This window comes from Cynocephalus volans, chromosome 17, assembly GCF_027409185.1.
Source record: "Cynocephalus volans isolate mCynVol1 chromosome 17, mCynVol1.pri, whole genome shotgun sequence".
Taxonomy (NCBI): Eukaryota; Metazoa; Chordata; class Mammalia; order Dermoptera; family Cynocephalidae; genus Cynocephalus; species Cynocephalus volans.
The window spans coordinates 34,119,083-34,142,916 of NC_084476.1; the positions used below are offsets into that span (position 1 = coordinate 34,119,083).

The 23,834-nt window shown below is 37.7% G+C and overlaps 1 protein-coding gene across 1 annotated transcript in view; it reads left to right on the forward strand.

Annotated features, from left to right (window-relative positions):
• The window catches only part of GRIN3A (glutamate ionotropic receptor NMDA type subunit 3A), a 160,829-nt gene that overhangs the window by 89,778 nt on the left and 47,217 nt on the right, over positions 1-23,834 (forward strand). The window contains exon 4 of the mRNA XM_063082471.1: positions 21,124-21,269. Within this exon, the coding sequence (XP_062938541.1) occupies positions 21,124-21,269 (146 nt within the window). The remainder of the gene's footprint in view (positions 1-21,123; positions 21,270-23,834) is intronic.

Consider the following 23,834-nt stretch of genomic DNA (forward strand, 5'->3'; position numbering starts at 1 on the left):
ATCTTCAGATCCAGGAAGCTCAACGATCTCCAAATGTATTCAACCCAAAAAGGCCTTCTCCAAGACATGTCATAGTCAAAATGGCAAAACTCAGAGACAAAGAGAGAATCTTAAAAGCTGCAAGAGAGAAGCATCAAATCACCTATAAGGGAGCCCAAATCAGGCTAACATCAGACTTTTCATCACAAACCCTAAAAGCTAGAAAGGAATGGGATGAGATTTTCGAAATACTAAAAGACAAAGATTGCCAGCCAAGAATACTCTACCCTGCAAGGCTATCCTTCCGAAATGAAGGGCAAATAGTATATTTCTCAGACAAACAAAAACTGCGGGAGTTCACTACCACACGACCACCCTTACAAGAAATCCTCAAGGGAGCACTGGGTTTGGTTCCTGAAAAATAACTACCACTGCCATAAAAACCCAAGAAAAATCTAAACCCGCTAGTATAATAAAAATGGCATTCATGAAGAGAAAATAAGCTAACAAAAACACTGTCTACAACCTAAGGAACTAACAAACACAGAAACCAAACAGTAAATCAGAAAGCAAGGAACAAAAGACACCTAAGACAACCAAACAACCAATAAAATGCTAGGAATAAATCAACACCTTTCAATAACAACTCTTAATGTAAAAGGCTTAAATTCCCCAATCAAAAGACACAGACTGGCTGACTTGATCAAAAAGGAGGACCCAACTATATGCTGCCAACAAGAGACCCACCTCACCCATAAAGATTCACACAGACTAAGAGTGAAAGGATGGAAAAAGATTTACCATGAAAACAGAAAAGAAAAACGAGCTGGAGTAGCTATTCTTATATCTGACAAAATAGACTTTAAACTAAAAACCATAAAAAGAGACAATGAGGGACACTACTTAATGATAAAAGGACTGATCCATCAAGAAGACATAACAATCATAAATATGTACGCACCCAATGTTGGAGCAGCCAGATTTATAAAACAAACTCTATTAGACCTAAAGAAGGAAATAGACACTAATACCATAATAGCAGGGGACCTGAACACCCCACTGTCAATATTAGACAGATCATCTAGGCAAAGAATCAGTAGATAAACACAAGATCTAAACAATACTCTAGACCAATTGGACTTGGCAGATATCTACAGAACATTCCATCCAACAACCTCAGAATATTCATTCTTCTCATCAGCACATGGATCACTCTCCAGGATAGATCACATATTAGGTCACAAATCAAGTCTCAATAAATTCAAAAAAATTGGAATTATCCCATGTATCTTCTCAGACCACAATGGATTAAAACTAGAAATTAATAACAAGCGAAACTCTGGAAACTATACAAACACATGGAAATTAAATAGCATTCTACTTAATGACATATGGGTCCAAGAAGAAATCAAGCAGGAAATCAAAAAATTTATTGAAACTAATGAAAACAATGATACATCATACCAAAACCTGTGGGATACTGCAAAAGCAGCATTGAGGGGAAAATTTATTGCATTAAACGCTCACTTCAGAAGAATGGAAAGATGGCAAGTGAACAACCTAACACTTCACCTTAAAGAACTAGAAAAACAAGAACAATCCAAACCTAAAGATAGCAGACGGAAAGAAATCATTAAGATCAGAGCAGAACTGAATGAAATTGAAAACCAAAAAACAATCAAAAGATCAATGAATCAAAAAGTTGATTTTTTGAAAAGATAAATAAAATTGACAAACCATTAGCATGGCTAACAAGAAAAAGAAGAGAGAAGACTCAAATAACAAAAATTAGAAATGAAAAAGGCGATATTACAACTGATTCATCTGAAATACAAGGAATCATTCGAGACTACTGTAAACAACTATACACCAACAAATTTGAAAATCTGGAGGAAATGGATAAATTTCTGGACACACACAAGCTCCCAAAACTGAACCATGAAGATGAAGAAAATTTGAACAGACCAATAACAATAAAGGAGATTGAAGCTGTTATCAGAAGGCTCCCAACAAAGAAAAGCCCAGGATCAGATGGATTCACAGCAGAATTTTACCAAACATTCAAAGAGGAATTGACACCGATTCTTTACAAACTATTCCAAAAGATTGAAATGGACGCAAATCTCCCAAACTCATCCTATGAAGCAAACATCATCCTGATACCAAAACCAGGTAAAGATATAACCAAAAAAGAAAACTACAGGCCGATATCCTTGATGAATATAGATGCAAAAATCCTCACTAAAATACTAGCAAACAGAATACAGCAACACATACGTAAAATTATTCATCACGATCAAGTGGGATTCATCCCAGGGATGCAAGGTTGGTTCAACATACGCAAATCAATAAATGTGATACACCATATTAATAAACTCAAACACAAGGACCAAATGATCATCTCTATAGATGCTGAAAAAGCATTTGATAAAGTTCAGCACTCATTCATGACAAAGACCCTCTATAAGTTAGGTATAGAGGGAAAGTATCTCAACATAATTAAAGCCATATATGACAAACCCACTGCCAATATCATCCTGAATGGGCAGAAGCTGAAAGCTTTTCCTTTAAGAACAGGAACTAGACAAGGATGCCCACTCTCACCACTCCTATTCAACATAGTGTTGGAAGTACTAGCCAGAGCAATCAGAGAAGAGAAGGAAATAAAGGGCATCCAGATTGGAAAAGATGAAGTCAAACTGTCCCTGTTTGCAGATGACATGATCCTATATATCGAACAGCCTAAAACCTCTACAAAAAAACTGCTGGAATTGATAAATGATTTCAGCACAGTAGCAGGATACAAAATCAACACACAAAAATCAGTAGCATTTCTTTTCTCCAATAGTGAACATGCAGAACGAGAAATCAAGAAAGCCTGCCCATTTACAATAGCCACCAAAAAAATAAAATACTTAGGAATTGAGTTAAGCAAGGACGTGAAAAATCTCTATAATGAGAACTACAAACCACTGCTGAGAGAAATTAGAGAGGATACAAGAAGATGGAAAGATATCCCATGCTCTTGGATTGGAAGAATCAACATAGTGAAAATGTCCATACTACCCAAAGTGATATACAAATTCAATGCAATCCCCATCAAAATTCCAAAGACATTTTTCTCAGAAATGGAAAAAACTATCCAGACATTTATATGGAACAATAAAAGACCATGCATAGCCAAAGCAATGCTGAGCAAAAAAAATAAAGCTGGAGGCATAACACTACCTGACTTTAAGCTATACTACAAAGCTATAATAACCAAAACAGTATGGTACTGGCATAAAAACAGACACACTGACCAATGGAATAGAATAGAGAATCCAGAAATCAACCCACACACTTACTGCCATCTGATCTTTGACAAAGGCACCAAGCCTATTCACTGGGGAAGGGACTGCCTCTTCAGCAAATGGTGCTGGGATAACTGGATATCCATATGCAGGAGAATGAAACTAGATCCATACCTCTCACCATATACTAAAATCAACTCAAAATGGATTAAGGATTTAAATATACACCCTGAAACAATACAACTTCTTAAAGAAAACATAGGAGAAACACTTCAGGAAATAGGACTGGGCACAGACTTCATGAATACGACCCCAAAAGCATGGGCAACGAAAGGAAAAATAAACAAATGGGATTATATCAAACTAAAAAGCTTCTGCACAGCAAAAGAAACAATTAAAAGAGTTAAAAGACAACCAACAGAGTGGGAGAAAATATTTGCAAAATATACATCTGACAAAGGATTAATATCCAGAATATATAAGGAACTCAAACAACTTTACAAGAAGAAAACAAGCAACCCAATTAAAAAATGGGCAAAAGAGCTAAGTAGGCATTTCTCTAAGGAAGATATACAAATGGCCAACAGACATATGAAAAAATGCTCAACATCACTCAGCATCCGGGAAATGCAAATCAAAACCACACTGAGATACCATCTAACCCCAGTTAGGATGGCTAAAATCCAAAAGACTCTGAACAATAAATGCTGGCGAGGTTGCGGAGAAAAAGGAACTCTCATACATTGTTGGTAGGACTGCAAAATGGTGCAGCCTCTATGGAAAATGGTATGGAGGTTCCTCAAACAATTGCAGATAGATCTGCCATACGACCCAGCTATCCCACTGTTGGGAATATACCCAGAGGAATGGAAATCATCAAGTCGAAGGTATATATGTTTCCCAATGTTCATCGCAGCACTCTTTACAATAGCCAAGAGTTGGAACCAGCCCAAATGCCCAACATCAGATGAGTGGATACGGAAAATGTGGTACATCTACACAATGGAATACTACTCAGCTATAAAAACGAATGAAATACTGCCATTTGCAACAACATGGATGAACCTTGAGAGAATTATATTAAGTGAAACAAGTCAGGCACAGAAAGAGAAATACCACATGTTCTCACTTATTGGTGGGAGCTAAAAATTAATATATAAATTCACACACACACACACACACACACACACACACACACACAAAAGAAAACGGGGGGGGGGAGAAGACATAACAACCACAATTACTTGAAGTTGATACGACAAGCAAACAGAAAGGACATTGTTGGGGGGGCGGGGGGAGGGAGAAGGGAGGGAGATTTTGGTGATGGGGAGCAATAATCAGCCACAATGTATATCGACAAAATAAAATTAAAAGAAAAAAATCAACAGAGTAACCATTATTCTTTCAAAAGGAGAGAAGAAATCTAGGGTAATTAGAGGGGAGGGGGGATGGGGAGAGATTGGACAAGAGTCATAAAGAATAATTACAATGTGTAACAACATATATGCTAGTAATATTAATTTGATCAACATATCTCAACGTTAACCCAAAAAATATGCATAATCAATTTTGATTCAATAAACACATTGAGTATCCAGTAAGTATGTCAGTATTCCTGAACACCTGGTCAAAAGTGGCCTCCCTTCCTGACTTTCTATTACATTTTACCATTTTTTCCCCTCCTTTCTTTAATTTATCATTATCTATAATTATCTGGTTTGCCTTTTGTTAATTGTTTTTCTTTATAGGAGTATAGACATTTTCTATATTATCTGGAGGGACTATTAACTGGTGAAGACCATATACATACACATGTGTGTATATATATATATATGAGGGGTCTTCAAAAAGTTCATGGAAAGATTCATATTATCTTTCAATTCAATTTTGCCACAAACTTTTTGAGTTACCCTGTGTGTGTGCATGTGTGTGTGTGTGTATGCATGATGTTTAATTAATGGATTTTTTGTTCTTAAACCTATCACCTGACCCAGAGATCCTAACTAAGGTGGCAGATAAGACCAAATCAGAAATGTGCTTGAAACATTTCATCAAGAAATTATTAATTTCTTTTTCTATGTTCTTCTTTCTACCAATTAATATAATTACAAAAATATTAATGAGGCACTGTAATGGGCTCCAAAAGACTTCAGAGAAACATATTTCCTTAAGAAATACATACAGGTAAACAACTAATTATACTGCATTGTGATTAGTGAAATCATAAAAGTATGTTAAAGGGATGTAGCACCCACAAGGATAGTTAACTCTTTCTTGAGATCAGAGAAGGCTTCTAAAAGGAGATCGTAACTAACCGGGTTTTAAAGGAAGAATAGGAGTTTACCGTGGGACCAAAAGGAAATGAAAATTCCAGGCAGAGGTAACCGTATGCTCAAGATTGGGCCAAATAACAAGAGCACTAGGCTTAGTGACAGGAGATCTCGGTTCACCTTCTGGATCCTCAGTTATAGTTATTAATACTGCATAACAACCACAGACTATCAGTGGCATACAACTAAAAGCATTTATGTAGCTCACAACTTTGCAAGGTTCAGCTGACTAGTCCAGATTCATTTGCCTATTTAGGGGTCAACTGGCCTTAGCCTCAATAATTTGCTGGGGTGACATGGCTCTCCACATGTCTTATCCTCCAACAGGCTAATCCAGGCATGTCCTTCTCATGGTGATAGCAAAGGTCTGTAGCACCAGCAGAAAGATACAAGCACTTTTCCAAGACTGTTCTTATGTCACATCTGCCTACATTCCAGTGACCAAAGCAAGTCACATGACCAGGACCAAACTTAGAGAGGGAGGTTATTCATAACAACATGGCAAAGGGTGTGAATCAAAAATGAGAGAAGAATTGGAGCTATTAATATACTCAATCAATTGCTCCCACTTTATTTCTCTAGAGTTTGGTTTCCTTTTCTATAAATGGAGAACACAACAGTTCCTCCCTCTTGGCATCTTGAGATTGTTGGGAGGAAATGTTTAAAAGGTTAGGGTTGTTTGTGAAGTCCTTCAGCTGAAAATAAATAGACAAATAGCCAAAAAATTAACTTGGAAATCTAATAGACTGGTGCCACTCTGTTCGTGGTCTGCCGTCCAGCTAATCGCACATTTAAATTTAAACTCTTATTTCATGTTCCTGAGACAAAACAGTAGTCTCAGACAAATCTAGTACAATTTTCAGGCTGTAATCAAAAAAGGAAATCTAAATACCAAACTCTGCTCCAGAAAATGGAGGGCATATAGAGAGTGAGATGAGTTCAGGAATATTCATGATAACCATGAAAAAATCAACAATGGCTACTTCTGGAGGAAGCAGTAGAATCAAAGAGGAAAAAGAGATAATATAATGTTTGCATATGCTATAAAACTTCTGTTTAAGTTTTACAGTGAGAATAGATTCAGATATTACTTTTGGCATTAAATAAATAAATGTTTTTGAAGAATTTTCATAAAGTGGAGCTAGTTAAATTTTTTCCATGATTTCCATTTCAACAGTTCAAACATTGATCCAGACATGCAGGGTTGTTTTCATTCAATTTTTTCCACTCAAATATCTATGTAGTCACACTTTATTTTTATTTAGATGAGTCATGTAATTTCAAAGGTCTGGGAATTAGGCTCTGGTCTCACCTTTGCCATAATCAATCTTTGGCCTTGGACAAGTCACTTAACCTTGGCCAACTCTGGTTTCTTCATCTGTAAATAAACAGTTTTTAATTAAGTTTTAATATCACCATAGGTACAACATTCTATAATTCTTAGAAGAAATGGTCCATTTGCAAATGAGCTAGCTTATCTGAAAATTATCAGATGATAATGATGTTTTGATATATGTATACACTGTGAAGTGACTACCACAATTAACATATCCATAACCTCATACAGTTACTTTTTTTGGTGTGGTAAGAACATTTATGATCTACTTTCTTGGCAAATTTCACATACATAATACAGTATTATTAGCTATAGTCACCATTCTGTACATTAAATTCCCAGAACTTATTCATCTTATACCTGAAACTCTGTACCCTTTGACCAACATCTCTCCATTCTCTCCCTTCATAGCCCTTGGCAACCAACATTCTACTCACTGCTTCAATGAGTTTGATTTTTTTTAGATTCCACATAGAAATGGAATCATAGAATATTTGTCTTTCCATGTCTGGCTTATTTCACTTAACATAACGCTCTCTAGGTTCATCCATGTTGTCACAAATTGCAGGATTTTCTTCCATGTTAGGATTGAATAATATTCCATTGCATTTATATACTCGTACATACTACATTTTCTTTATCTGTTCACCCATCAACAGACATTTACGCTGCTTCCATCCCTCAGCTATTATGAACAATGCTGCAATGAACATGGGAGTACAGATATTTCAAGGTACTGATCTCAATTTATTTGAACATATACCCAGAAGTAGAATTGATGGATTATACGGTAGTATTATTTTTAGCTTTTTGAGGAACCTTCATACTGTTTTCCGTAATGGCTGCACCAGTCTACATTCCCACCAACAGTGTGCAGGGGTACCCTTTTCTCTACATCCTCACCAACACTTGCTATCATTTGACTTTGTGATAATAGCCATCCTAACAGGTGTGAGGTGATTTCTCATTGTGGTTTTGATTTGCATTTCCCTGATAATTAACGATGTTGAGTACTTTTTCATATATGGCCATTTGTATGTCTTCTTTGGAAAAATGTCTACTGAGGTTTTTTGCCCGTTTTTTTACTTGGGTTATTTTTATTATTATTATTTATTTATTTATTTACTTTGCTATTGAGTTGTATGATTTGATAGATAGATATATATAGATATAGATATATATATATCTTCTGAATATTATCTTCCTATCAGGTACATGGCTTGCAAATATTTTCTTCCATTCCATAGGTTGCCCTTTCATTCTGTTGATTCCTTTCTTTTCTGTGCAGAAACCCTTTAGTTTGATGTAGTCCTACTTGTTTATTTTTGCTTTTGTTGCCTGTGCATTTGGAGTCATAATTAGAGGTCATTACCAAGACAGATGTCAAGGAGCTTTCCCTTTATGTTTTCTTCTAATATTTTTATAGGTTCAAGTCTTTAATCTATTTTTAGTTGACTATTGTGTATGGTGTAAGATAAAGGTTCATTTTCATTGTTTTGCATGTGGATATCAAGTTTCCCAATCACCATTTATTGAAGAGACTATTCTTTCCCCACTGTGTATTCTTGGCATCTTTGCTGAACATTACTTGATCATAAGTGTGGGTTTATTTGGGGGCTCTCTATTCTGCTATGTTGGTCTATGTGTCTGTTTTTATGCCAGTACCATATTGTTTTGATTATTATAGCTTCATATTATATTTTGAAATCAAGTCGTGTGATGCCTCTAGATTTGTTCTATTTTTTCAAGATTGTTTTGGCTATTTGGGGTCTTTCATGGTTTCAAAATCATTAATTTCTTTTTAGTTAAAAATATCTGGTTTTTTTATGAATATTGATGCAACAGATGATGATTTTAAAACAATCAAATATCTGCCACTCACAATTACTTGTTTAAGCCAATGACATACATTTAATTTGCAAGGTGTAAATTACATTAATTGTAAACTAATTAATATGAATTTTTACATTCTGAGCCAACTTCATGTTTTCTTTTTTCTACACTATGAGCATATTGATTCATCCAACACTTAATAAACATCTACTGCTACTATCTAGTCACCAGAAAGACAGTTTATGAAGCTATCTGCTCTTCCAGTTTTTACCCAGTCAGTTTCTGCACATGAATTATAAACTCGTTTCATGCTCCTAGTTTGTTTGCAGTGAGAATTACTCAGGATAGTGAAAACAGAACCGATATTCATGTTAAATTCCAAAGGCAGCACACAAGTACAATATGTTAAATGTGTGTATGACATAGCTCCACTTAGCTGTCTAATCTCAGCCAAGTTGTTTAATCTCTCTGATCTTCATTTTTCTCAACTGCAAACTTTATGAATCATTGCATTTTTTTATTGCTGCATGAAAATTTTCTCAAATTTGCAATAGAAGGAGAAAGAAAGTGCCTTTTAAACTCAGCTGACTGCTGCCCTCTGATGCTTGGCTCACAAAGCAAAATGCTGCTTTAGCTGTGCTGCTCTTGTGATTCATTTAACAGGAGCAAATGTGCTGAACAGAAAAGAAAGATAAGCAAACACCAGCTCAGTAATAAACTGGGAGATGGTCTCAAGTGGAAAAGCTGAGAGGAATGCTACAGGCAGGTTGCCCTGGGGGAGGAGGGGCAGAGGGGATGCATCCTCCCCTCCTGAATGCACTTATTGAGAATAGATGCCTGAATATTTGAAGGCCCTCTGTCATAATGGCTCAATTGCTGATTCCCTGAGCACTCCAGAGCAAAGACAGGTTGACTATTCAACCATAGCAAAGGAAATTATGAGATACAGCCAAGTCACCCCCAAGGGCTAACCTAAGAGAAAAATAAAGCAAGAGAAAAGGATTTTTCTTCTTACTGTTATTCAGTAATTGGTCTGTCTTTCTGTTTGGCTGATGTTTTTCTTTCGCATCCTCTCTGTGATGCTGGTTTCCTTGGGTCTGTGCTATGGGATTGCTGACCTTTAGGCTAAACCTCCTACTGATACTTTTACACCCATGCCACCTTGAATGATGCCCAAATTGGACATGCTTTAATATTTAATTCTTCTGAGTTACATAATTAAATAAAAACTGGCATTAAAAAAGTTCCTATACCATGAGGATTTAGGTAGAGTTGTGCCAAGAAGCTTACATCACTAGACTGGAGGTAAATTTATAGCTGTTTTTATTCATTTGCATTTAATCAGCCCAGAATTGCTGACCCTAGGCTCAGTAAGGACCTTACTGCTGGCTCAGCCTGCAAGGTATAGTGCACTGCTGGTGATGGGCAATGACTCAAGTGAGAAGTTTGCGTTCCACAGTCCACAGGTCATTTTTCACCTCGAAGTTTGGCTGTGTAGCAAGTCAATTATATAAACAAAAAGCTAGCATTATTCTGATGCAATGGGCTTAAAGGAATCCTTCTTTTTATTTATTTATTTATTTCCATAAGAGGCTCTGTAGTGTTGGTTCTGGCCTCAGCTGACCTGGTTCAAGCCCCGATTCTGCCATTTACAGTTCTAAAGTAATTGCATTGTGGTCATAATTAATTACCTTTGAAAATCCCATGTAAGACAACATCTTACATGGTAGTTGCATTCTAGAATCAGCTCAGAAGTATATGTGCAATGGACTCCAACAGCATGGGGCTGAAGAACCTGGTGGAATTGTCTCTGAACTTCATTTACCCCATCTATGAACTGGAGTTATTAACAGAAGCTCTCTCATAGGGGGTTAGGAAGCTTGAAGAGCTGATGAATGTGGAGGGCCAAACACATAATCAGCACAATATATGACAGCTACTAGTATTAACAGATTGTTATGGGCTAATTACACTCCCACAGTGGGCTGTTGGCTACATGTACAATGGCCGAACTCGTTCGATCACCATTTTGCAGATAAGGGAGCTGAATCTTATTCACAACAGTTAAGAGAATCACTAGTAAATCCAAAGCTTCTGCACTGTATACTATAGTGGTACAGAACATAAATAGTGGAGCCAAACAGGCTGCCCAGCTCTGTCATTTACAGGTTCCATATGCTTAGACAAGTTATTTAGCTGCACTAAGGATTTAAAAAGTTCATATCTCTAAAGCATTTAAACAGTGCCTGGCACATGACAAGCTACATCATCATCATCATCATCATCATTGCAATTATTATTCCTCCATGGTTCCCTGTTTGGAAACACTAGTACTGTTGGCAACATCAGTAGTGAAATAATTCGTCTGACATGTAAAGAAGAAATGGACTGAGCTCCACAAGATTACTCAACATAAAATGGGATTTGAAGGGAATTTTTAATAAGACAATTGGAAGGGGCTCAGTGAATTGAAAAAGATAGGCTGCTCCAGATGAAGAGAATAAGAAGACATCAAGACCAGGGTCAGCAAAGAAGCAAAACGAAATGACTTGCATGAAAGAAAGGGAAGGACAGGAAACAAAAAGGTGTATAAAACATTTGTGGCAGACTTGCAATGATTCCGTTGTAGAATTCCTATAATTCTTTGGTTCGGTCTCGATGGGTCTAAAGGCAGATACATCACTTGCAGACCATACAATAGGCCCTATTCTTCTATTACTATAAATGAGACAGAAAGATACCAAGGGCCTCCAGAGGCTCAGTGAAGGAGCGCTGCAGTGCCATCTAATGTCACTGAGCAAATTTAACTCAGGAAATTATTCCTTAGGAAACATATAAAGGCTGGAAACTTATGATTTTATACATATAGTAGACGGGAAAGTGCTGTTGAAAATAGGATACCGAAAAGAAGAAATAAAGAGTAATTATTTCTATCAGCCATATTCATGTGGAGCCGTGACAGATTATACCTGGGCCTGAGTTGGGGTTTTCCAAGCTCACTTTTGCATTATTCCTGTGACCCGGAGCAAGTCCCCTCTTCGCTTTTCTTGTTATGGGCCTAAATCTCCTTCTTTTATAGGTCAGGAAGTAGTACAGTGTAATGTTTTGATACAAAGGCTCTGGAGTCAGACTTAGTTCAGAACCCTTCTCTCTGCTTATTGGCTGGGTTATCTGGAGCAAGTTATTTAAACTCAGGCCTTAGTTTCTCATGTGAAAGTTGTTATGAAGTTTAAATCATGATTCATGTTTAAGTGTTAACATAATGCTCGACACGAGAAATGTTTAATAAATGGAAACTACCTGTATGGTTATCTATAAAAATAAATGAACTAAATAATCTCTAACATCTCTTGCAGCTACTCATCTTTCCTCTCCCTGGTCTCTATATTTTTACAGCTTCCCTACTTTGACATCTTTCTTCTAGCTCATTCCCTGGGCCGCCCCACCCACCAGTAAACCAAGTAGAGTGGAAATGAAAAATGTAAAGATGGCCAGGGTAGCCACAGAAATGTGTGTGAATGTGTGTGTGTGAGAGCGAAGAAAGAGAAATGTGTGTGTTAGGGAGGAAGGAGACATACTCGATCCTCCGATAACCATCACCAAAATTTCTAGACATTTAACGCAAGTATTTGAACTCAGAGGACACAAGATGAATGTCTTGTTTTAGGGAACTTAGCCAGCCCATGTAGCTTGTTTTTACCTTTTATAGATAGAGCATAGAAACCATCAGACTGCTTGTGCCTTGTGAATAGAATAATTTGCATGATGAGTTTTGTAACCAGCATGCTTCAAATGTCACTGTTGTTGCTGCTGTTGCTATAACTGTGACAGACATCTTGTTTAAAAACTCAAAAGGTGTGGGCTGTTTGTCTTATTTCCATAAACTGGCACTAGTCATTAGGTTTGAGGAATGCCTACCTTATCCATAGCTCCTCAAAGAAGAAAAGCCTTTCCACAAGGCAGTTATATACCAGAGAAAAATAATAAATAATATACTGGAGACAATAATATATACTAGAGATAACTAAACTAGAGATTAATAGTGCAAGCCCTCAGATTCATTTTCCTGATCTGCCACTTTCTGGTTGTCTCCTTGAATGAGTTGCTTAAGTGCTCCAAGCTTCAGTTCCTCCAAATTTAAAATGGGGATAATGACTGTGTGTACCACAAAAGGATGATATGAGGATTGGACAAGGTGATGAATTTAAGATCTTGGCACAGTGCCTGGAATGAAGGTGGCACCCAATAAGGATTAGCTATTATCATCATTAAAATAATGGAAGACAGAACAGAGACATAACAAACAACCCCAGCTTTCATGAGATGGCAGATACATAAAGCTGGGATCAGAGAGATGAGAAATGGAGAAAAGTGACAAAGAAAGAGATAGATTGAACAATAACTCACCTAAAGTGAGTAGATCTGCCACCGGCCAGTTCTCATAACCTTAGGCTTATGGAGGCTGCTCCAAAACTATCTGCCCCTGGGACAGGATTTAAAATTAGTCCAAGTGTCATACTATTGCTTGTTTGAAATTTTGTGATCAGAACCTTTCTATTACTAGTCCTAGAAAAAAATAAAAGACTGTAGTAATTTGGACCTCCAACTGGGGTATTGTTACTCCGGTGCAGCTAGAAATGAGGTGTGTCATTACACTAAAGCCTAAATCTGGGCAGTGCCGGGAAGCCTGCTGAGATTTATCAAACCTACCTCTGTTCAGTCACCTGCAAAGGTGGCTCTTCCTGAATGATCCTTGAGATTTCAGAATAGAGAGAAAAATTTTAAATATGGAAGTCAAGGAGCTGGTTCCACTAGTATTGTCTATACCAGGGGCAGGCAAACATTTTCTGTTTGGGCCAGATGGTAAATATTTTAGACTTTGTGAGCTGTACAGTTTCTTTTGCACCTACTCACTTCTGCTGTTGCAGAGCAAAAGCAGCCATAGACAACATATAAATAAAGAGACAATTCTGTGTTCCAGTAAAACTTGATTTACAAAAAACAGGTGGCAGGCTGGATTTGGCCTAGGGATCATCACTTGCTGACCTATGGTCTATGCAAGGGACTTGATGCAGTGACGCAAGTTGTCAGAAGGACATAGGCTAAAGCTCATATAAATCAAACATGATGTTGGAGAATGTTGTTAACTAGAGATTAGCTGACTTAACATAGAGAGCTTCAGTCTGAAAATGAAGGGAGAGGCAGTAAACTGCTTAAATTTCAATGCAGACAGTAGCTTCTGTAGAAGATAGGAATACCATGAAAAAGAATTGCAGCATAAGATGCACTCAGTAATTCACAACAGAAAAATACTGGGAAGGGCTCAGTAACTTTATTTTCATCCTCATTTTTCTATATGTTCAGAGCATGAGGAATAACTAGGGTGAACATACATCCTTGTTTGCTGGGGACAGTCCTAGTGCATCTATTGTCCTTGTGTAATTTATCAATACTGTCCCCTTTTAAAGAAGTCTTCTAGTTTGCACTACAAATTAAATGACCACAACTGTAATAAACAAAATGATTTTGAAGTTGCAGCACAAATAAGTATATATTATTTAAAGATCCATCAAAACTTGGAAAATAATACAAGTCTATAAATGCAGAATGTAGGCTAGATAAGGGTAAATTAAGGGCTTCAAGTGAGAGTCAGATTGAAACTCAACTTTATCACTTTCTGCTGGTCTTATATGAAACACATAATCTCCCTGAATCTCAACTCCTCATATGTAATAATAAATAATAAAAGTAGCAATCTTGTTAGACCTCAGTATATTAGCATGTAATAAATATTCAAAAATATTAGCTGCCATTTCATTATTATTATTATATATTCAGGTGTAATACAAACAAAGTCACCCTTCATATACAGAAGATATGCCTCAGAGAAGTGATTTCCTTGTCACTGGAGACATTCAAGCAGAATCTTTATGGGAACTTAAGAGTGATATTATAAATAAAGACTTGCTACTCAAAGTCTGGTCCATGAACCATGGCATCAGCATCAAGTAGGAGCTTGTGGATGCAGAATCTTGGGCTCCAACCTAGACCTAATAAATCAGAATCTACACTTTGAAGAAATCCTAGGTGGTACATTTTGCCTTACTATAAAGGATTCAGACATTCATGGGTGATTAGAGTAGATAGCTTATAAGGCCCCTTGGAACCCTGGAACCACCTGGTATTATAGAGTCCATAGGTTTTGAGTGGATAAAAAAAATGCCATGGGCAGGAGCAATGGCCTCAGTACCTAGTATATCCCATTCCATTAGGCAAGTTAAGAATGTCCCTTTCCACTCAAGTCCAAGGTCCAGTGACTGCATTCCATTTAAAATTTAAGTACTAGTTTCAGATAGGGACAGATATAGACCTTAAATGAAAATACTGAGCATTAGGATTGTTTTTCATCTAAAGCATCACATCTGCCTGGGACGGAGCTGCTTGATTATTTCCTGGATTTGCCTCCATTTGTTTCGAGCCGCTTCTCTGCTTTCCGGGAAATGTCTATCTGATTATTCTCCATGTAGGCGCTCTAGGTAGAGTTCAGTATTCCATTAATACTGAACAATTCACATACAAATAGATAGTTTAACCTTAGATATTTCCCCAAGGCCTGAAAAGGTTGACACAAACATAAACAGAATTGGAAAAGCTGGTAAAGTATTTAGCTGAAAGTTAAAGAAATGCTTCTCTCTCTGGGACTTCCTGGTGGTGGTTACAATGCAGCTCAAATGTTTTAGCTCTTTGTATTCTTTTATCCTCCTTCCCTGATGCAGGCTTCCTGACATCCCTGGCTGAATTACACACAGGATGAACTATGCTCACCATTGGGTTGCGTCAATTGCTTCTTAGATCCCTTTTCTGATTCTATTATTCTGTGACCGCTGAGTAGCTCATTGTTATTTTCCATTAGAATCTCACACACAGAAATGAAAAAGAATATGTTGTCTTGAAAGAATTAGGTAACAATTAGAGAAAAAAAATTAATTTTTAAGGGGAAAGAAAGACAACATGCATGAGGTGTGCCAGGAGTATCAAATTTGTAATGTACCTAAGAAAATTTCATGTTAATAATGATGATTCACTTACTAAGTCAATATTTATCAAGCTCCTATTATGTGCCAAGCACTATGTTTGTTACAAAGTAATGGTAATAATAATAATAGCAGCTAACCCTGTTGAGGACTTATGACCACATGAATGAGACAGGCACAGGCCACACCCTCGTGGAAATTTACAATCTAGCAGGAAGGTAGATTGAAATAATATAGTCCAGCCCTCTGTATTCATGGTTCCCACATCCATGTATTCGACCAACCACAGATCAAAAATATTTGAGGGGAAAAAAAGGACGGTTGCATCTGTACTGAAAATGCACCAACTTTTTCTTGTCGTTATTCCCTAAACAATACAAAATAACATTGTATTGAATATTGTAAGTAATCTAGAGATGATGTAAAGTATACAGGAGGATGTATGCAGTTTATATGCAAATACTGCACCATTTTCTATCAGGAACTTGAGCGTCCATGGATTTTAGTATCCGTGAGGGTTCTTGGAATCAATCCCCCATGGATACCAAGGGACAACTGTAATTCAAAGTGTTGTCACTGCTATGTGAAACTGTAGGTATAGTGGGAGGGTGTCACAGGTGGCCTAACCTAGTCTAGAGGTCAGTGAAGGTTGCCCTGAGGAAGTGACGTTAGTTAGACAAAAAAGCAGGGAAGAAGAAAAAGATCCTCCCAGGCACAGTGAAGAGAATATGAAAGAACTCTGACCAAGCAAAAAGTATATGTTGAAGAACTGAGAGAACTGGTAAGGCTTGGAGGCCGGGGGAGAGTGGGAAGATGAGAGTGGAGAGGAGGCAGGAGCAAAAGCATGCTGAGGAGTGCTTGCTCAGCAGCTCCGGAGCTAAAATGACGCTGAAGAGTTTGGACTTCCTCCTGAGAGCAATGGGGAGCCATTGAGGGGTGTTAAGGGAGTGACATAATCAGATTTGAGTTCCAAGATTACTCCGAGTGGGTCAGAGGGGAAGAAAGAGACTGTGTGGAAGGCAGGAATGATGGTAGCTTGGACTAGAGGCTGGCAGTTTTGTAAAACTCTCCACGTTAGACTGTGGCCCCTGTCAGGCTCACAAAATGCTTTTTCTCCTGGAGTTTAGTGATTTGTTAATGCATGAAGGAACTTTCTGTTCTCAAAACCTCAAAACCATTGCTTTTACAGAGCCACATGAGGCAGATTGGGAGCTGATGGGCAAAGGGCAGCAGAAAGTTGTAAAACGGAAAACCACAAAGGGCCAGTCCTCCACTGGAATTCTGAGCCTGAGTCTGCTAGTTCCCAGATCCTTCCAGTGCCCTACAAAGGAATTATATACTGATGCACTCAGCAGAGAAAATGAGACCCAGAAAAGCAGAGTTTGCCTAGAATTGGGTCATAGGCCATAAAAGTATTGTCACAACATAATGTGAGGAAACGGGCTTCTGGATGGAATTCTTTTTATATATGAGACAAAAGTATTTTAATTCATTATTAACTTAAAGAGAAGGCTCATTTAGAGAGTTTGAGCTGTAAGCTATACTGTTAGTACATTTTGTGGTAAGTGGGATGACAAAGCTCTCATCTCCCTCTGGGTTCAAAACATTGTAGTCATCAATTAATCAATCATCAAGCATTTTACTGAGCTACTACTTGAAAAAAGGCATTAGGAATACAATGATGAATTAAAACATACACGAATCTTGTTTACATAGAGTTTCCAGTTCAGAGTAGAAGCTGGGAGTCTAGACATGAGTCAAATGATCACACCAATTTAAAACTGCAGCTGTGATAAGTTCAACACACACACACAAAAGTCATATGTACTATGCGGGCTTATGAAAGGAGTTAGGGAAGTGATGACTGAAGTGAGAGTAGAAGAATAAATACAAGCTAAATGGGTGAAGGAGGATGGAAGAATAGTGATAAAATGAATTAACAGATATAGACTACCTGCCAGGTGCCAAGGGTCATGATAGGTAACTGAGATACACAAATGAATGAAACTTGGTCTGCAGTTTAGCGAAAATAGCATGGGCTGAATCTTGCAAATTGCTAGTTGTGAGAATTTGGTTGTTACTTTAACTATCTGAACTTCAGTGTCTTAATCCATAAAATAAGAAAATAACATATGTCTTATAGGATTATCGTGAGGATTAAAAAAGACCTCAGCTCACTGCCTGGCACATAAGTATGAAATTGTGTAACAACCAGACCAAGGGAGTCAGTATGATGTAGTGTCAGAAGTAGTGGTGAAAAGCCAAATGGTCTTTGAGCAAATTGTCTGAGTTTGAATCTCAAGTCCAACATTTACTAGTCCTTTGACTTTGGGCAAATAACAAACTTCTTAGTCTTCAGTCTCTCCATGTAAAAGGAAGATAATAGAAATATCTATCTCTGGGTTCTTGGGAGTATTAAAGGAGATAATGCATGGAAAGTGTGAAAGATTGCTTAAATAAATATCTAGACTACATATTTTGTAAATACAAGGTGCTATATGAGCACAGATAAACAAGAACTTAATTATTTTTGTTGTTATTGTTCTAGGGAGGAGGATGAAGCTAGGAAAAGCCCGAAGACTTCAGGTAGAAAGTCTTGATCTAGGTCTTAAAAAATGAATAGGTGTAGGACAGACAGGATGGACAAACTTGCCTTGTTCAAGACATAGAACTGCAATTTGCTATTGTGAGAATTGCCAGGCTTTTGAAGACTCAACGAGAATATTTTTTAAAGGCTGGTGGGTTCCTTCTAATAAACATCTTTATTCCATAAACCCTTCACTGCCTGCCATGAGCTGGAAGGCAGGATTGGGTGGTAGATAACAGCATGGGCTTTGAAATCAGATAGTCGTGGGTTCTAATCCAGTCCATGTTGCTTCCAGCCGTGTGTTCTCATGCAGTTACTTCACTTCCCTGAGCTTCAGTTTACTGATTTTTAAAAGGAATTAATAGGAAGTTATAATACTGCCCTCGTCGGGAAGGTATTGGGAGAATTAAACAAGTTAATTCAGGTAAAGACTAAGTACCATGTTTGGCACATTTGATAAGTATTTAATAATTGTTGTTATTATTGCCGATGCTTCGTTAAGGTTATACTGGCATAAAACATTAGAACTTGTTCAGTACATAAAGCAATTATATTAAACACAAAGTTATGTCATATCACCTACTCAAAAGGGGGGTATCCAAAGATATATCATGAACAACCAGGTGGCAATGATAGCAGGTATTTATTTTGTGACTCCACTGTATATAGCAGGCCTTCAGTAAGTGTTGAATAAATAAATAAATTACTGATTTATTTTGCTGATTTTAAAATAAAGTTTTCTCTGCTTATAAACATAATGTGTGTTTCTGTAGACAGTTTATAATAAAAAATACACCTGTAATTTTATCACCAACAGGACAAACATTGCTAGTATTTTGATATTTTTTTCTATAGTATGTGTGCACATTTGTGTGTACATATATGATATATATGGAAAGTCATAGTATTTAAATAAATATAGGCATATTTAACTTTGATCATATCATATAAAAGCATTTCCCATTTTTCATATGAGCATTTGCCCTGCTTTATTAAATAGTACACTTCACAAATGTGATTTATACATTGCATAACATTCTATAAGGATGTGCCAAATAGTTTATTTAACCATTGCCATATTGTTAGACCTCTAGTTTGTGTCAAAACTAATTCATATTCAAATGTAAGTTATTTGTTATTATATTCACTGAGTTTTTAACATTTTGGGGTTGTAAACAACTTGAAAACCTAATTATTTAAAAAAAACACTGTATTATCTTTCTTCATAGAAGAAAATTACAAACTCATATTTATGTAAAATATTGCCTACAATTTCAAGAGGTTTATAAACTCCATGAAGCCCATCCATGGATTCCTGTCCCCAGAGCTTCAGGTCAGAACTAATCATCTAAAATATATTAATATGAAGCAGAACAAAAAAAGTGCAAAGACTTTACTGTAACAATTGTGGAGAAGTATAATTTCTAAAATACTGCTGACTACAGTAATGTGTCCAATCCCAGCTCATTCTTATATTTTAAATAGTTCAAGTTTTAGATTCCACATTAACACTTCGCTACAACTTTCACTGAATAATAATGTTTTATGTGATGTATCTTTATTATCCTCACTGATGGAAAGTCGCTGCAGGACTCCCAATGCACGACTTTTCTTCACTGTGCAGTCTTGCATCCTGGACACCTATGACATTTGTATTAGTTAGTTTTGTGTTGCTATGACAGAACACCTGAGACTGGGTAATTTATAAAGAACAATAATTTATTTATGTATTTGGCTCATGATTCTGGGACAGCTGCATCTGGCGTGGGCCTCGGGCTGCTTCTACTCATGGCGGAAAGCATCATGCAGTCGGCAGGTACAAGCAGATCACATGGTGAGAAGAAGCAAAAGAGAGAGAGGGGAGGTGCCCCGGGGTCTTTTCAAACAACCAGCTCTTGCAGTGAGAACTCACTCACTACCCCTACTCCCCCAGGGAGAACGTTAATCCATTCATGAGTGATCCGCCCCCATGACTCAAACAGCTCCCAACACTGCCACATTGGGGATCAGATTTCCACATGAGTTTGGGGGGGATAATAACATCCAAACTCTATCGGCATTACTGGGTCTACTCCTGTTACCCTCCCCTCTGTTGCTCCTAATTGTCTTACATAGCATTTCATTATGAGCCAATATGCAGCATGACTCAGTATTGGATAATACAGTTACTTAAAGGACAGAGAGCATTTCATAATAGTACCAAAAATAAACTCAACAAATTTAAAATGTAATACAGCATGAAGACTGATAAACATAAAAGGTATGTATTCACAGTATTGATTCGGGTTCATTGTAATCTCGGGGTGCAAGGTTTTAACTTGGCCCTTGTGTAGTTCTAACCAAGGAGGATCATAATCTTTATTATCTTAATTGTATGCTTTGTCTGATATACAATTTACAATAATGAGGCTGATTTTACATACCAATTTGTACAGCTTCTAAAGAATTCTAATAGGTTCTCAATATGAAACAAACAAAAAAATTGTTTTGTGTATTTTGTCTGTTGTTTTCATCTGTTTGCTGCTGAAGATAGAACAATTACTGATGTAAAAGCTGGGATGTGAGAGAGCATGTATCTATGTTTGCACATTTCTATGTGCATGTTTATGCCCGCGTGTGTTACAAAAGTTCTACATTATCAATAGGTTCCAAAGAGTGATGGAAAAGGAAGATTTTGAAAACAATTCTAAGAATAATTTATATTAAAGCCACTTCTTTTTCTCCCTCCTAGCTACATCATCCCTCCCAAGGCTTCCGGTTTGGAACTGTCCGGGAAAGCAGTGCTGAAGATTATGTGAGGCAAAGCTTCCCAGAGATGCATGAGTATATGAGAAGATACAATGTGCCAGCCACCCCCGATGGAGTGGAGTATCTGAAGTGAGTGTCAACCTCTTGGATCCAAGAAGTGCTCAATGAAAAAGAAGTCATTTAGCTACTGATGTAGTGTTTGTTGGTTTTTAAAAATGACAGATAAATATACCCACTGTGTGTTCAGTAATACCTAACACTGTGTGAGATCCAGGAGGCAGTATGAAATAGTGTGCATTTAATTATGTGTCCTAGATTACTAGCTACCTGCATAGTCTCAAGTTGGCAGTAGTTTTGCTCAAAGAGACAGTAGGATCGTTAGTGTAGCAGATGGTGGGAGAAGCAAATGCTGGCTTGATATCACTTGAGAAAACAATGGTGCTGAAATGATCAAACATGCAGAGAATGTGGTCAGAGGATAAAGTGTCCCAAAGCAACCCTTTCTTTCACAGGGAATCTCTAAGCCCATGGAATGCCTCCTCTTACTACGAGGAAATGGAATTTATCTTAGAGACTTCCTGTAGAAAGGAAATAAGATAGAAGGCAGTGATTCCCATGCCTGCACCCTTCTCATCAGAATTTATGAGAAGCAATCAAGAGCAATCACATTGCCATGGCAGATTACCAGAGCCTGTAATTCAGTGAAGCTGAATGCAAAGGAGGACAGTGCTGGGTCTGCTCGTCTAGTCTGCCTGGGAAAAGGGAATGAATGGCTCCTGATAAGTACCAATGCATGAGGGTGAGCAGTCCTCTCCCTCCTGCCCAGTGGGGTTAGGAAAATAACCACATGCAAACCTCCAATCCCTAGAATTGTGCAGCACTAGGTAACTGGTTTCTCCCTGATCAGCTGCAATAATCTTCCCCATAAACAGCAGGACCCGCCATCTTAAATTCTTTCTTAAGAAAGAAGGGAAAAAAATAAATCATTTCACGGGACACAAGGGCTTGTCAGTTTCTCAAGAGCTCTAGTAATAAGCCCCTTAAACAATTTTATGGACTTTTAACCAGAGCTTAGAGAGAAAGCCTTGTGCCCACAGATTTGCAAAATTATATATGATGTTTACGTACTATGAAATGGGACTTTTAATTTTGCAAGAACACCAAAACATCAGAGTCCCTCTCTGACATAGAGTTTAGAGCTCTTTTGCTTCTCAGATCTTCTGTATTCTCTCCTTTAGGCGTGTTCATGGTTGAGAGAGAAAATAAGATGTCAGGGAGATAGCAATGGCTCCCAGCTAGGTAGTAATGGGCTGTGCTGGCAGCCTGGAAAGGATGAGATGAGCCATCACTGCAGGCCCCAGCAGCTCCACTCCACTCAGGGAATTCATTTATTTTGTAAGCTGTACCTGAGAAGGCCCCATTCCCAGAGCTGGCCCCACGCTAGCCTGGAAAGAAGAAATCATTAGAAAAGGGGGCACAGAAGGAGAAGGCCCAAAAGAAGTAGATTTTCCATGGTAACACAGCTAGCAGTCAGGACTAGAACCAGTTCTCTGGAATCTAACTAATGCTTTAGGATAGTCTAGGAACCATAATAGAAGAGCAGGTCCTTGATGTTCAAAGAATGGTTCATGTTCCAACAGCATCCACATTCCAGTTAGTGTCTGGTAGCTTGTTAGAAATGCAGAATCTCAGACCCCACCCCAAACCTACTGCATCAGAATCTGTATTTTAATGAGCTCCCCTGGTGGATCACTGATTGGGGTGAAATTGGAATATAAATAATGTATCGTTAATAGTCTCTTACTTCTCTCTGGGCCTTCTCTCTACACTTCTGCACTAGTCACTACTTGTGTTCTCAGCCACCATTCCAAGCAACCACTGTCCTCAGGTCACCCCCCAACATCCCAGAGCTCTGACCTGCAGGGCACCTCTCCTGGAGTCACCTGTACAAGACAGGTTTCTATTTGTTAAACCTGTCCTTACCCTCTTCCATCAAGATTCCCCTGGGCTTTGTCCTACTCTCTCAGGGCCCTGATCTCCAACGTGACAGTTTCCCAATAAATTAGTCCCTATTAAAATGCATTCATTTAAAAAAAACTCTTTTAGTTTTCTAGTATATGGCTTTTTGTGGCATGTGAAATGCTTTTTTAAATGAATGCTCAAAAAGACAGAGCATGATTCTATAATGGAAGAAACAACTAGAAGCCCTGTCAACTATAACAGTGATTCAGTCAGTGTAGAAGCTGCTTATGACTGGATCACACCCAGCCACTTCCTCATCAGTGACTCGGGGTCCCATGGGAGTCTGGGAGCTGATTGCTTCTTGCCTTCCTATGCAATAGAAATCTATCACAGCAAACTCCACTTTGCAGTCCCAAATCAGGAGTAGTTATTTAAGGATAATGGTGACACTGGTTCACTCAATGACACTGACACTCAGGAATAACTGGTTCAAAAGAATGAATTTAATCTCAATTCTTTTCCATTGTCATATTGCTACCACAAATATTTGTGGAATATTGGCAAATGATAATTTCTTGCTCTGCAGCTCCGAATGTCCGTTCTGCTATTGTGGCAGTCAAATTGATTGGAAAAATATCTTTTAGCTCAATTTTTATTTTATTGCCAGGATTTCATTAATATTCCTCATCATTACCTCCTAGTAGACAATTCACATTCCGACCCCTTCCTGAA